This window comes from Sparus aurata, chromosome 2 (assembly GCF_900880675.1).
Source record: "Sparus aurata chromosome 2, fSpaAur1.1, whole genome shotgun sequence".
NCBI classification, from domain to species: domain Eukaryota; kingdom Metazoa; phylum Chordata; class Actinopteri; order Spariformes; family Sparidae; genus Sparus; species Sparus aurata.
This window is the reverse complement of record NC_044188.1, coordinates 14,919,568-14,934,253: the sequence shown is the minus strand read 5'-3', so window position 1 is coordinate 14,934,253 and position 14,686 is coordinate 14,919,568. Positions and strand designations below refer to the sequence as shown.

Genomic DNA, 14,686 nt, shown 5'->3' with positions numbered 1-14,686 from the left:
CCCGACTAGGAAAGAGAGAGATTTGTCTCCCTCAGTAACACTTAGCAGTGAAAACATGTAATTTGATAATATATAATGATAAGCAATGAAAGCATGTGTGCCAATTACATACGCAGAATGGTTTTTAAGTTTCTAAAGATTGGTCCCCCCCCCCCATATGCCATACAGTGGTTTGGTCCACTGCCAATCAACCTGCACCTCACACACCTGTGTCTGGACTAGAGCGGTCTCTGAACGTAGCACGGGTGGTGCAGGCGGGCTGTAGTAAGTAGGTATTTAGCAAAAGTTAACTTTAGAGAAAGGTGCTATCGTTTCCTTGTCACAAAGTTTCAGGTTTAAGCAGAAAAAAAACCCCCACCTGGTTTGGGTTAGAAGCACACTGTGTTGGCTTAAAATAACAATGTGTTTCGCTGTAAATGTCCTGAGGTCTGAGTAAAAACACCTGGTTTTGGCGCCACAAGCACGGCAGGAACATTTCCTAAGTTGTCCTTAGAAATATCCATGAAATTTTCAGTTTCAAATTCAGTTCCTAAATGTGTATTGTGAACATGGTATGACAAGCTTTGTGGAAGTGTAAACACAATATGTAGCCTTAGACCTGCAGAAAATATAACTGCCGGGCCGCACCTTTTGTTGACCCCTTCAGGAATCTCTCCTGAGAATCTGTTATTGTCCCCCACAACAATGAAGTGTAAGTAATACTGTAAACTCTCATTTTCCCCATAATCCATTGTTGTTGTTTTTTTGAAGCCTTCTTTACCAACTCATAAAATCACATGACCACATTGTAGATTAGAGATATCTTTGTGTATATTTGCTAGAAATATGTGTCCAGTAAATGCATCATGCCAACATCTGGTTTTGATGCTGTGGTAAATGAATTCAACTTTGTGAGTCCTTCTTGAGAAATTTACAGAAGACACTTGAAAGCCTCAATTGTTAGAATGGATACCATGGGACCGCGGTATTCCCGATCCAGCCATCTCTTTTCATCATCAACTGACAAAGACGAAAACGTAAAAAAAGAAAAAAGGAAAGGAAGAAACTATTAAAAAGCCGTCAAGCTGCCTACACTGGGCCACTGTAGAGAGAACTGTATCAATCTTAGACAGGTTGTTACTTAAATACCCTCTTAAGAACGTGATAATCATTACAAGCATGTACAGAACATTTTGTATGTATTCTGTAGAGAGGCTGCTACTGTATGTCATGTTCTGTAATAAGGAAACTGTAAACCACAGAAACGTCCAAGGTTGACATTTGTACCAAACGTGGCATGTCATACCACTGGATGTCTTTCAGGAGACATGGGGACATTTTCAGCTTTTGTTTCAACCAAAATCGGCAATTATTTCCCAAGAAGTCGGAGTGATCAGTGAAGAGATCAGTGATCTCTTTAGTGTCTAAACCCAAGCAGAGCATGATGAGATAGGAAGACAGACATAAAGTTGCAACATAAAGAAACGTCCAGTTTTTACTTATCTGTGGCTTTGCTAACATTTATGCTAACATTTATTCTAGCGATTGGGTTGTGTACACATAGAACCAGGAAAGAGCTTCAAAGAGTTACAAGCCCTTGCAGCCGGCCTTAATACGCTGGAGTGGTAATCAGCAGTCTCTAAACAAAAGGTCTTATCGAGCAGTGGTTCCTAAACTTGGGTTCAGGATGCCATTGCGTCTCAAGATGAAACAGACGAGTTAGGAGAGGATCAACAGGACATATTTCTTATCTTTGCATTTTCCAGCCTCTCAAATATTCAAATAAAACAATCGGAGAAGGGAAATAAAATTTTGGAACAAGATTTGACTAGTATAGCTTTGTTTAAAGTGGTCACGAGACAAACAAGATGGAAATTGTTTCTTAGGACATTAGTTTTTTTTTTTTTAAGAACAGCTCCGTTTTGTTGGAGCTGTACGTGGGATCAAGTTGTAGATGTTAAAACAGCCGTGTCTTTATCTATAGCAGCGGGTGTGAACTTCACCACAACAGCTGGCCTGATGAGCTGAGGCCATACTGTGTCTATCTTCCATTTGGGTGTTCTGACAGCATTTCAAAATGTGCTTCCTGTTTTTTTCAGTCTGAACAGTCACAGCCAGAGAGTATGTGGAAAAGGAACAGTAGTTGTAGAAGGTCATCTGAGACAAGAGTGTGCAGGAGAAAGCCAGGTGGTGTCAGGGTTGGTTTTGTTCACATGCAAAGTAAGAAGGAGTAGGAAGAAGCATGTGATGATGAATCACAACAAAACAGATGTGGGATAATGACGAAGAGGGAGATTCTGATGTATGTATATATGTTCCTGGAAGGGGAGGGATTGTTTGTATACATTAAATAAACTCCACAAAAAGTATTATTCCTAAAATAGTAACGTTGTTCAGGAGTCTGCATTGTTGTTCAGTACAGTTTACATAATACTACATAATTCTATATCCCAGGCTGGATGGAAAAAGGAGAATAAATTCTTCTCATACAAAGTGTACACAGTCATGAGTGGTGGGCGTGGTGCAGCCCAGCAAACACACAATAACATCGCATACACACACGTGTTCATACACACAAACACATTTCTGCACTTTAAAGGGAAATAAGCTGCAATCAATCTCCGTTTATTGTAAACTTAACTGGTTTTAAATCATCAGCTCCTGCAGCTGGTTTCAGTTGTGTTGTCTTTTCTCCTTCCTGTCGTGTTCACACTGTAGCGCTGCACCTGTTCCGAGTTAGAGGCTGGGAGTCTGGTTTAGAAGATGTTTAAACAGCACCACCTTGTGTAGAAGTTCGGGTGAAGTTCTACATTGTAAAACCAACCAATTACAATTGGAGCTTCTGTATTTCATCATTTTATCAAAGTAAAAGCACAGTATTGGCAAAAGAGATGTACGTTAAAGTATCAAAGTAAAAGCTGTCTGGTGTTTTTATATTACTTTTCTTGATTCTTCTTCTTATTACTATTATATTATTTAAGCAGTGCATTAAAAGTTAAAGGTGGAGCTTTAACTTTATATACTGTTGGGTTGTTAAATGTATAATATATACAATGTATCACATTTTCATTCATGGAGTAACATGATTAACGTAACATGAGTACATAATTAGGATACAAATAAAAAAGGTAACTGTATTCTGATAAATTATGGAAAAAAGATTAGTAGATTAGAAAAAATATGTAATTAGATTACATACACACTCAGTAAAAAGGGGATTACTGACAGGTTTATAATTTGAGTATTTGAGTCTGATATACGAGTCTGTAACCACTTACAAGTCTCACACAGAATCACTCTGGTCTCAAGTGAAATACACTCATTAATAAGACTAAAATGATTTTATTTATTTGACTTGTTTGTTTTGCAGACAGCTTCTTATCTGTACCAGCGTTAGCTTAAAGCTAATTTACATCTTATCTATTGGTATTTCCTTTCTGTAGTCTTTATGTGCATGTTTGGAATTGGCATAATCCAAAAGCAGGGTTGGAGGTTTACATCAAACATGTATTCTAATACAGTTACTAATTACCTGTTAAAAAAGTAATTGTTAATTAGAGTAATGAAACTTGATTGCTTTCGTTGGGTCAACTCTCAGCTGGGTCAGGGCCTGTCATGTTTTTCCTGTGTCTGCTTGGGTTTCCTCTGGGTATTCCAGCTTCCTCCGACAGTACAAAGAGATACAGGTAAGGTTAACTGATGACACTAAATATTGATCGTATGTGTGTGAATGTCTCTGTATGCTGACAGACCCACTCGCCCAAATGTAAGCTTCTCCAACAAAATACAAAAACCTCAAATATCCAAGGTATAGTACCTCAATAAATGTACTCCGATAAAGTTGTATATATGAAGATTTATAAATATGATGTCCACTTTAACACCCCAATTATAGTCCTATTGCAGTTGATGAATCCAGCCCATCATTTGAAGGAAATCAGATTCCCTCTGTGCTCTGTGAGAATTATATTATTGCACAACAGTGTGAGCAGCACCAGTGAGCCTCTCCGGCCTGCCATTACACAACCAGAGAGGGATAATCACACCTGCCTGTGCCTGTGATGCTGCAGTTCTTATTGTCCTGCTGAGGTAGCTCCTGTTTTCCTAATTCATTTATCTACTTAACAACACGATTAGCATGCGGACAGCACACATCCAATCACCTCTACCTGCTCCAGATAAAGCCTCGCCCCATTGGCTCTGGATTTTGCCTGTCAGCGGGAAGTCGAGCGCTCCTTGTTTGCATTTAGAGTGTGAGGGTGAGAGGTCGCGACCCCAGCTGACCTGGATTACCACAGGCTCCTGTAGCAATCTCATGAGCCACTAAATATAGCCTGTGCCTGGGATAGTTGCTCCAGTGAAGGGCTAGGGTGACCTGCTCTCACCCAATCTGAGGCTGTCTGGGATTAGAGCTCCTTTCTGGCACAGGGACGCTGGCATGGAGAAGATATAGTGCAATATAAAGAGAGGCATTTGTGAACACTATCAGTCACACTTCTTTCTCTTTAGTCAACAAGATCTAGAGATTTGTGTTGGATTAAACATGACAAAGGACAGCAGGTGAAGTAAAGCTCAGTCAATTTATTGATTTATGGAAAATATATCACATCTTTACATTTTTGAGATACCTTCAGAAGTTAACAGTCCGTTTACCATTTACTTCCCAACATCTGCGTCAAAGCCAGCCGATTTAAACGCCTCTAGCAGAGCAGGTTTTTTTTTTTTTACGTTTCGTGCTTTGAGGAAATCATATGACACCTCAGCTAACCTGCTTCTTAAATTTAGCTTGCTCTTCATAAACCTAACACCAAAACTGACCTCAAATCTAAAGCTGAACTCTTTGCTACAACCCCGTTTCATCCCCATCTGAAAGTCCCATTCTAGTAGCCCAAATTAAACACTTGACCCCCACCACGAGAAGAGTTTGTGAATATACAGTATATGTAATTCTGTTCAGTAAAACGGCAAGCAGATTGAAGTTTGAATCACTGGACTACAAATCGAAGCTCAGACGACAACAAGGACAAGAAATGAGTGTAACATATGAGTTGTTATAGCAGCAGCAACAGTGACATTTGGTTTATTTTTCTTCTTTTTAGAACAAAACCTTGTAAATATCCACATGGTTTATACCAAAGTGCAAATATGTTCAACTGCATGTATTTTTATAGTATATTAAGTAGTAGATTTATTATATTCTAATGAACTACAAGTCTTGCAAGAAGGTTGAGGCGTCTTTAGAGTATTATGGCACATTTCAAAACCGAAGAGAAAACATGTCACAGGTCATTTACTACAACAATAGGCAATGCAAACTTTACGACACACTAATATATAATCGATATATTTGGTGACCAAAGTTTGTCATCAATACATTAATATTTGAGAACACATTTATAAAGCATTACATCAATATTGTATCATCAGGATATCTGTTTGCAGAACAAATGTATCAACTGCATACCTCGAGTGTGTTTTTACAATAATCATCCTGAAGCAATACAACATACTACTGTCTCCAGTCAGTGCTGCAGGCAATGTAAAGCCCACGATTCAAAACAAGACAATATAACAACCCCAACGGGAGAAAACCATCAGCACTTTCTGTCTCTCGCTCTTGTCCGAACTCTTCAAGGTATAAGAATGCTCATCTCCAACCGAGCACCAATGAACACCCTACATCGCAACTATTTGCTCTTGCAATAATCAATAGTGACACAAATTTTACAGATATATAGCTATATAGTTATGTATATACCTCCAGTGTGTACACAATCTGACCACTACCTCTTTTGGGATCAGAGCCTCCTTGTTGTGACAAGAGACCGCCACAGAAAGGGTGCATGCAAGAAGAGTACTCAATTCAGTATTTAGGGGATCACCACTGGTGCAAGACAGTCAATTTTCTTTGTCGAATAGTGGAAAGAATTAAATAGCCAACTTCTCTATACCAACTGTGGCATCGGTTCCTATCCCTCTGCCTTCTCAGTGTTCTCTTTCCTCTTAATTAATCAGGAGCTGGGTGACTCAGCAGAATCTTGGTCTGAAGTTCGGGGCGTCAGCCCACTTAAAGCTTGGTCCATTAACTTCTCTAGGGATTATTCTGTTGGTGGTAGCTAAACAGATACCTTAGAAGTAGTTGGATACACTAAAGCGCAAATTGCTAAATTTTACAGTAATTTCAGGGGGCAAGTTTGTTCATCATTTGATTATTGTTCCTTTTTTGGTTCTTAAAGACAGTGATCTTAGGAGGACAAGCAACATTGAGAGAAATTTCAGTCTTCTCTTCACTTGGCAGTCATCATCTGGACAAACTCTGTAAACAAGAACAGAAAGCAACTCTTTACTGACGGAGCAAATGGTATATGTGGGCAGCTATTAAGTCTTTTGGTACAAGACATTAAAGCCTATTATAAGGTTTATATTAAATAAATGGGATCCTTGTTCTTTAAAGAATTTAGTAAAAAGACAATGATTGGGTCGTAGTGGTAAATGGCAAACACAGAGCAAACAAAAACAACATCTTACCCTCATAGTTGACCTGACCATCACCATCAATGTCAGCCTCGCGGATCATTTCGTCCACCTCTTCATCAGTGAGCTTCTCTCCTAAATTGGTCATGACATGCCGTAGCTCTGCTGCACTGATGTATCCGTTACCATCCTGCAGACAGCAGCAGAAGAACTAATGTTATTGTATATATTCAGCATTTTTAGTAGTAGCTAAAGGTTGAATATCATTGAAGTTGGTTTCAGTAGTACTACTATGATGTCCCAGCACAGCTAGGTGTAATACTTGCTATCTCAGTGGATGTGTTGGTGCCTAAAACAAGACTTTCCTATTCTCTTAAGGTCAATTACATTTACAATTCGGCTGAAATGTAATTTTTTTAGCCTCGCCTCTTCTTCAAACCGAATGCTAAGCACCTGCTAGCATGCTAAAGATTAGGGTAGGGCAATATGACAGATGACGGATACTGTGAATGGAACCATTGGAGCTTATCTAAATTGTATTGTGTGATCTTGCGAAGCTGCCTCGCAAAAGCAGCACGATTTAGTCATATGGTAGTGCTAATGCATCTTTAATTTGATCATCAGCAATATCATTTTTAAACAATATCTCTAAGTGTATTTATATTTAACCGTACATGCTGTGTTGCTAGTTAACATTATCAGTATACTCAATCCTAACATACCTTGTCAAAGACTCTGAAGGCTTCTCTGATCTCCTCCTCACTGTCTGTGTCTTTCATCTTCCTGGCCATCATGGTCAGAAACTCAGGAAAGTCAATTGTACCATTACCTACACAGTCATACAAACAGACAGAGGTTGGAGTAACTGCTTTGCTTTGGTCACTAAATCATTTTACAGAAAAACTGAGTAGTCAATCCAAGACAATACCGCTGGCAGGTTTACGCTTATCTCGGGTATCATCTAAATATAGGTCAGCCATTCCTGATATATATTTTAAGTACACAGCATTTAAATCAAGTACATTCATATTACACATCTTGTCCACCGGAAAGGACTGACAAGTTTACAGGGAGACAAAAATGGCCTGATGGTAAAGCCATATGCTTTTACTGATGCCCTATACATCTCCACAGTGCATGTACTGATGAAACTTTACAGTAATTTTATTTGAGACGAAAGGGAAATTGCTTTAATTGTAAGTTTAACAAGTACAATTATATTGCCATCCTCACCATCAGCATCCACCTCATTGATCATGTCCTGCAGTTCAGCCTCAGTGGGGTTCTGTCCCAGAGAGCGCATGACAGTGCCGAGCTCCTTGGTAGTGATTGTACCATCGCCATCCTTGTCGAACAGCGAGAATGCCTCCTTGAACTCTGTGCATTTACAGAAAAAACACTGTTAGTATGCTATGAGCATTCACGTTGATACTGGCACTTCACTTTCAGTCTTTAAAGTGGTCTGAGAAGAAGACAAATTCTCAGCATCAACAGGATCTGTGCATGACTAATTCAATGCTCCGAAGGAACAAAACATGTGGGACACTGGCATAGTACAATCTGAATAAAAGCATCGATGCATCTGTTGCAGAATTTCTAAAATAAATGTGCATATTTGAACTTTTGATTTTGGGACTTCTGACTCAAAACCTGCTGATTTTCTTTATAGCCTTCACCTCAGGGTCTGATTTACACTTAGGAAAGCCACATGAATGTAACTAATTAGTTAGTAGGACCATAATCAGGACCTAAACCTCCACCTCCTATCCTCACAGACCTCTGATTCCTCTTAGACACTTTGGTTTCTTAGGTTTGGTTGGGAATGAGGGAGCTACTGAACCAAACATGGTTAAGGTATGCACTCACCAGCAATCTGCTCCTCAGTCAGCTGATCAGCCTGTTGACAACATAAAAAAAACATCATAAAACATGTGATAAAATACTATTTTGGGCAGTCCAGTTCATGGTAGTCATTTCTTTTATGATAGAATGTATTCAAGACAGACTATTGTATACAGATTACATTCTTCATATATAAAAAAGCATTTGATTTAATTTCACATGAAAGGATACACACAAAGAGATGGCACAATGAGTCTTCAACCTATTTCCACTATGGTTGTTCATGTAAATAAAATAAAGGAGGTGCAAGTCTGGGAACATTATACAGTCAACAAACTGAAAAATACCATACTGACGACAATTAAACTGCAATAAATAAGTATACAATATAGTCTTTTCACTGCATTTGTTCAGAAGCAGCAACCCACAGCTGCCCATTGTTGGAATAAGCCCCACTACCAGCAACCCAATGCAAGAATACTGAAAACGACTGAAGCATTTTTTGAACACATATTACATAAACCTATGTAGACCATTGCTCTCAGGGTACCCAAATCTGCGTTTTCAGGTACTGGTCTGACATCATCAATCTTAGACAAAAAAAATCGACAGCTTCCATCCAATCTGGCACTCGTTGTCCAGTCTTGCTGACTTTCTTGAAAGCTCCCAAACAAGAGATTATGTTGGGGCGTGTTCAAGATCTGGGGCCAGATGTATCAATGATGTGTACAGTCTTTCCTCACACATTAAGTGTGTAATCTTAGTGTGAAACATTGTTTGCTTGGGTTCTTTGCCTATTTCATTGAATTTTTCATTATTTTGCAGATTATGCAGCGTTCAGTAAAATGTCAATCAGAGGAGCATTTACAATCTTAAATTTTAATTATTCATGAGTGATGAATTTTATCATTCTATTAATTTACACTGGAGCCACTAATTCACCGTTAATGATCTTTATATTTGATCCCAAATTACAAAGCACTTTGTAAAGTCTGTTTTAATATGAGCTCTGATAGAATGATGATTTACGGGTACATGTGCAGGCGCCCTAAATAGCCACAGCTGTGCATAGCAGTCCACGTAATGAAAACTGTCAGTGTCGGAGAACCTCGCGGATGAAACACAATCAGTTAAATTGAATTAAGCATCTTATTTTCCCTCTTCTAGGTCTAGAGAATGGTGGAAGAGTGCACAGGTATCAATTTGCAAGCATTGCTTTTTTAATATATATTTTTTTTTACACCAATTTCTGGATATTTGTGGGAGCGAAAATGAAGCTTGTTCATGAACTGAGATTTATAAAACAGAATTGTATGCACATGTTTATAAATCTGAGGAAAAGAATGCATATGCGTCTTTGTCTTTGTGTACACTGATTCACAACTAAAACTTTAACACAGTTTTTATTCCTCTGGTCCCTGTGCTTTCATTTGAATTCACCATAACCATGACAACAGTAGCTACACATGTTGGAATAACCTTACTGCAGTCTTTGAACAGACAACAACTGACTGACTGTCAATGCTTCACAACTCACTTTTAAATTGTAGATATATAGATACTTTAGTTAGATATGTTTTTGGTTATCCACGAAACCCTGCTTGGCAGCAAACCATAGCATAAGGTAACCTATACAAAATGATGCGCATAGTATGTTACACACGATCCAAGATTTTAAGTTGTATGTTTAAAACTGTCTCGTGTAACCATTTTAATGAAATCAACTCAACACAGTTCTAGCATAGCCAGTGCAAACTGTACCTACTAAAAGCAAAATCCTACATGGACATGATTTGTTCCAAATAATAAGGACAACTGCTGCAGGAATAATTTGATAAAAAGTCCACTACGGCTGATTCAATCATTTTCAACCGTTGTGAAAGCAGATCAACATGTCATAGCTGCTGTTCTTTGCGAAGAAGAAACCCACAAACCTTCAACAGCCACCTTTCATCTCTACAGAGGACGAGTGTTTGACACGCAAAGAATCATTTGGTGAATGTGACTCTAGCACAATGATAACAGAGATGAAAGCTTTGGGTAAGTCTAATGAGGAGCACCTGCAGCTGGCTCCACTGTGTAAACAACCTGCACAGATCTATGTTGATGCAAATGCACTCTAAACAAACTAATTCAAAACAGACTGTGATATTATCTGAGAGCTGGACCCAGACAGTGCCTATGACCTAGCGAAAGGCTATTTGTACAGATGCAAAGCAACAGCTCAAGTAATGTTTAACCTCACTGTCCTTTATTTGGTTGACACTTAAAGGATAAATTAATAGCTTGGCTGTGTATATTATATTACTAAGACTTGACCTCTTGTATTCTAGTAAAAACTTCTTGCATTACTTGACTATTGCCATTTTTCTTGAACCACAATACTAAGATCAGTGTGGCAATGTTATCCCCACCTGCTGCTCTAAAACAGATTTTTAGCCACTTAGTAAGTTTGCACTCATGCACCCAATTCATTTTTCAACTCTGTCTGAAACGTCATTCTGTCATCCCCATGAGGTCTTACCAGGCCTGTCTAAGTCAGTCAACATGCCCACTTCAGGCTGAGAAAGTGTGATGAGGGACGGGTATAAATACTCCACAGCCCGAAATACACACGCCTGCTATAATTAGTGAGACACGAACAGGGTCGCCAATGTAGCACACTGAATATCACCGCAACTAACCACCTCTTTGTGTCTTTTTTGCTGAACAGATGTTAGGCTTGAATTATTACCATAGACCAACCCCTGTGTGCCAACTGTTGCCTGACAGTGCTTGCTGCTGTGTGTCTGTGTGCAATCCTTCATATTGTCAGGAAATGACTTTCAGAAACAACTGGGATGATCGGCATAACAACGACTTAACTGTTGTACAGAATAAAACGTATAAAGCTAAAATAACACAGTATTGAAGTCTGTGAAGAGATTAAGATAAGCTGATAATGCTATATTGTCTCACAGCCTTTACAGTACACACAAGTTGCAATTGATTAATTAAATCAATTAAACTATTGCTGCAGATCTAATGTATATAAGGGACAAAAATCTTCTTTCCTTGCACTGCAGATGAATGGTAACAAACCCTAGCCTTTTCAAACCCAGAGAGATTAGAGCTAACATGTCTGTAGCTGGAGGTGGTGGTAACGCCATGTGTTCTTCGAGTCAATTTCAATGAGTCACCATGTTGGTTGGGGGAGGTGGTCGAGGGAGGGAGAGGGTAAAAAAGAAGGGAGCAAGACAGACTGCAGAGTATCCATTCTGCCCACTGCCAAGCAATTCGGTGGTGCTGAAGCAAGTAGTGTCTGGATCAGAGCACAGCACAATACCTGCGAGTGTTAGAGGATTTGTACGGCGCTGCAAAACAGCACCGCATATCACATATTCTCATGTCGAGTACAATAAAACTACAAGGGCTGCAGTCAAGACATGCATATTCTGTTTGGCCGGCGTGTGACTGATATTGTGGCATGATCCAAGTTTCCTTACTTGGCAGACCACAATATCTATCACAGACCATGTGTTTGTTCTTTCACAGTGCAAAGAACAACAGCAGTGACAGAGAGACTGACACACAAAGGCAGGGATTCATTTGTAGATCCACAATAGGGCTAATATGTGTGTGTGTGTGTGTGTGTGTGTGTGTGTGTGTGTGTGTGTATGTATATATATATATATATATATATATATATATATATATATATATATATATATATATATATATATATATATATATACACACACACACACACACACACATATATACATACACACGTACATATAAATAACAGCACCACATATCATATATATATACTTGGTTCCCATTTTGGAGGGTGCACTGCGGGTCCTGACAGTCTTACTGCACCAAGCATGGTTTGGTTCAATGCGGGGGGGAAGGGAGGCGAGGAAGGAGGGGTGGCAAAGAGGATCATTCAGCAGGAGCAGAATGCGGTTCAACGTTATGGCGCAATACGTATCAGAGGAGATGCTGTCATGGTGGCTCTGCGAGAACACACAGTACAAGACGTTGCACCATCGCCCTCATAGCCTCCACGCCATAAAAAGAAACAATTGTTGCTAACAGGGAGCATCATGCTACTACTACCTGTGAGCTATGTTCTTATGTAATCACAATCGGGGGCGATTACAACCTTTTTATTTATTTAATTTTTTTCTCGCTTGTTGCGCATGTCACACTACACTCACATCCTCCCTTGCAGGAGAGAGAGGTGCTGCCCATGTTGCAGCAACTTGTCGTATGGGGATGTCGAAATGGTTGTTAGCAGCACGCTGAGCCGGAGTTTTGATAACTGACTTGCAAGATTAACGAGATGGGATCTATTTTTATCCAGCACCCTCTCCTCTCCTCTTCTCCTCCAACACCACCACCACGCCCACTCTCGCCTCAAAGCAAACTACAAAAAAACGCTGCAAAGCCTCGATGAGCGCGAGCAGGAAGGTTAAACCACAACATTTGCAAACACTTGAGCGAACGATTAAGAGATAAAATTAAAACAGGAAGCAGACCGCCTGTTTCACCCTCAGCCACGACGTGTGTAACGCTATGCTGCGCAGTTCACACATACACAATTATTTCCTCTCATCAAAACCTGAACAGCCTGAATGTAAAAAAAAAAAACAACCTACATAAACACTGTAATAAATTGACAGTTGATGTTTTTTTGGATTAACGTTCGATAGCATGTATTTTTTTTCCCAGCATTACTATAGCTGCTGAAATCACTAGAAAGCCACCATTAGCTGCTTAGACCCTTTAATCTGGGCTACTAGCTAAACCGTGGATATAAACATGACTTGGCTGGATGTTATGTCAAAACCACCGCAAAGCAATTCAATCGATGTTAACGACCCTAGCTAAAGCTAGCTGCACCGCTCCGCACGTTAACGTTAGCAAGCCTGCACTCACCATTGTCCCGTAGACCTCTCAAGCTCCGTGAAGATGACAAAACAACCGCTGGAAGGTGTTGTATTCACAGTACTCAGGAGGCAGTAACCCCAAAATGAAGTACTTAAATACTTTATTGGAAAATGTATGTTTCGTCAAATCTGTGCGGTCTGTGTCCCGGTGGTGCTGCAGTGGAGTAGTCCGGTAAAATCCTCAATCCAAATCCAGACGCGTGCGTGCTGTGCCTGGTTAGAGTGCCGTATCCCTCCGCCGGGTGCACCTTCGGTCCTCCTCCTCAGAGCGCTGCCAAAGTACTGAACACATGTGAGAAGAGTACTGAACGTATGCACTCCAGTAAGAGTACAGTTACATTACAAGAATATGACTCAATCACAAATTAAACTACTGGTATTAGGAAGCTACATGTAATCTGATAAATTGAAAAAAAAGAAAAATCTGATAAATTGCCTCCAGTGATGTCACTCAGTGGCTAAGATGCATTGTGGGAAATGTAGGCTCCAGGTTTTATAAAGACTTTTGGACTCAATATCTTAAAACAATTTTGAAAAAAATTTATTGGCAGAGCAAAATGTATAAAAAAAATGTAATACATGCATTCCTCTTCCTTTTTAAAACCAGGTGCCTACATTACCCATAATGCAGCTGTAGTGATAATAAAAGCAATTTATCTGGTTCTGCCTTTGTCAATTTTTATCAGAAGGAAATCAACAACCTTGCAGAGTTGTGCGCAAAGAACAATTTACTGCTCAAAGTAAGCAAATCTGAAGAGCTAGTTGATTTCAGAAAAAAAGGGGACCAAGACAGGCGCATCTGTCTACATCAGTGGAGCTGAGGTGGAGCAGGTGAAAAATTATAGGTTTCTTGGAATTATCATCACTGAGAACTCTTTCATCTTGGTCATCACAAGTCACCACCTCAGTTTATAAACCACACACAGAAAAGGCTCTACTTCATATGGAAACTTAGGAGGGCTCAATTCCGCAGGAAGAGTCCCGTTAACTTTTACAGGGGAGCGATAAAATCATCCTGACTGGAAACGTCACAAACTGGCATGGTTTGTGCATAACCCAGGGCAAGAGGGCTCTCATAAAATCACTGGTACCATCCACACAGCATCTGTGATGTCGGTGAAGAGAGATGTCTGTACAGAGCAACAAAGGATCATCAGACATGGACAGAACCAACTAATTTTAGCTGTGCTGTGTAAGTGGAAAAAGATGATCTTGGTGGTTTGTGCAATGTGCTGATCAAAGGAGAGGGAACGATTTAACATCACACCAAGATTGTTTCTAGTGAAACTTTGAGAAATCACACAGTTTTCTGTTATTTAATCAAACTGGTGTCAATGCCAAGAAGGTGCAATGAACAACATCTGAGTTTGATCAGAGTTTAGGAGCTGGATTTGAGCATGATCTTCAGCCTTTACAGGCACATACAGCTGAGTATCATCTGCATATCAGTGGAAATA

At 39.6% G+C, this 14,686-nt stretch overlaps 1 protein-coding gene and 1 long non-coding RNA gene across 3 annotated transcripts; one reads left to right on the top strand and one right to left on the bottom strand.

Annotated features, from left to right (window-relative positions):
• Window positions 1-4,540: 4,540 nt before the first annotated feature.
• Window positions 4,541-13,499, bottom strand: calm3a (calmodulin 3a (phosphorylase kinase, delta)). 2 transcript variants are annotated; one of them, XM_030395538.1, is made up of 6 exons: window positions 13,219-13,499; window positions 8,320-8,350; window positions 7,687-7,830; window positions 7,176-7,282; window positions 6,508-6,643; window positions 6,205-6,295 (listed from the first exon to the last, which is right to left on the bottom strand). In XM_030395538.1, the coding sequence occupies exons 1-6, from the start codon at window positions 13,219-13,221 to the stop codon at window positions 6,267-6,269; spliced, it is 450 nt and encodes a 149-aa protein (XP_030251398.1). In that variant the 5' UTR covers window positions 13,222-13,499; the 3' UTR covers window positions 6,205-6,266. The 2 variants fall into 2 exon arrangements, with proteins under 2 accessions (XP_030251388.1, XP_030251398.1); XM_030395528.1 differs by lacking the exon at window positions 13,219-13,499 and having other exon boundaries at window positions 4,541-6,295; window positions 8,320-8,377.
• On the top strand, window positions 9,809-11,195 carry LOC115568343 (uncharacterized). Its single transcript, XR_003981372.1, has 2 exons — window positions 9,809-9,919; window positions 10,182-11,195. It is a non-coding gene; the product is annotated as an uncharacterized LOC115568343 (long non-coding RNA).
• Window positions 13,500-14,686: the final 1,187 nt, after the last annotated feature.

What these genes read in the sequence shown, in the direction of transcription:
- calm3a (XM_030395528.1), bottom strand. Translation starts at nt 8,377, where the DNA reads ATGATGTTTTTTTTATGTTGTCAACAGGCTGATCAGCTGACTGAGGAG. An exon ending in CAATGAGGTGGATGCTGATG is followed by an intron (nt 7,283 to 7,686) that starts GTGAGGATGGCA and finishes ATGACTGTGTAG; the next exon opens with GTAATGGTACAATTGACTTT. An exon ending in TGGTCAGGTCAACTATGAGG is followed by an intron (nt 6,296 to 6,507) that starts GTAAGATGTTGT and finishes TCTTGTTTACAG; the next exon opens with AGTTTGTCCAGATGATGACT.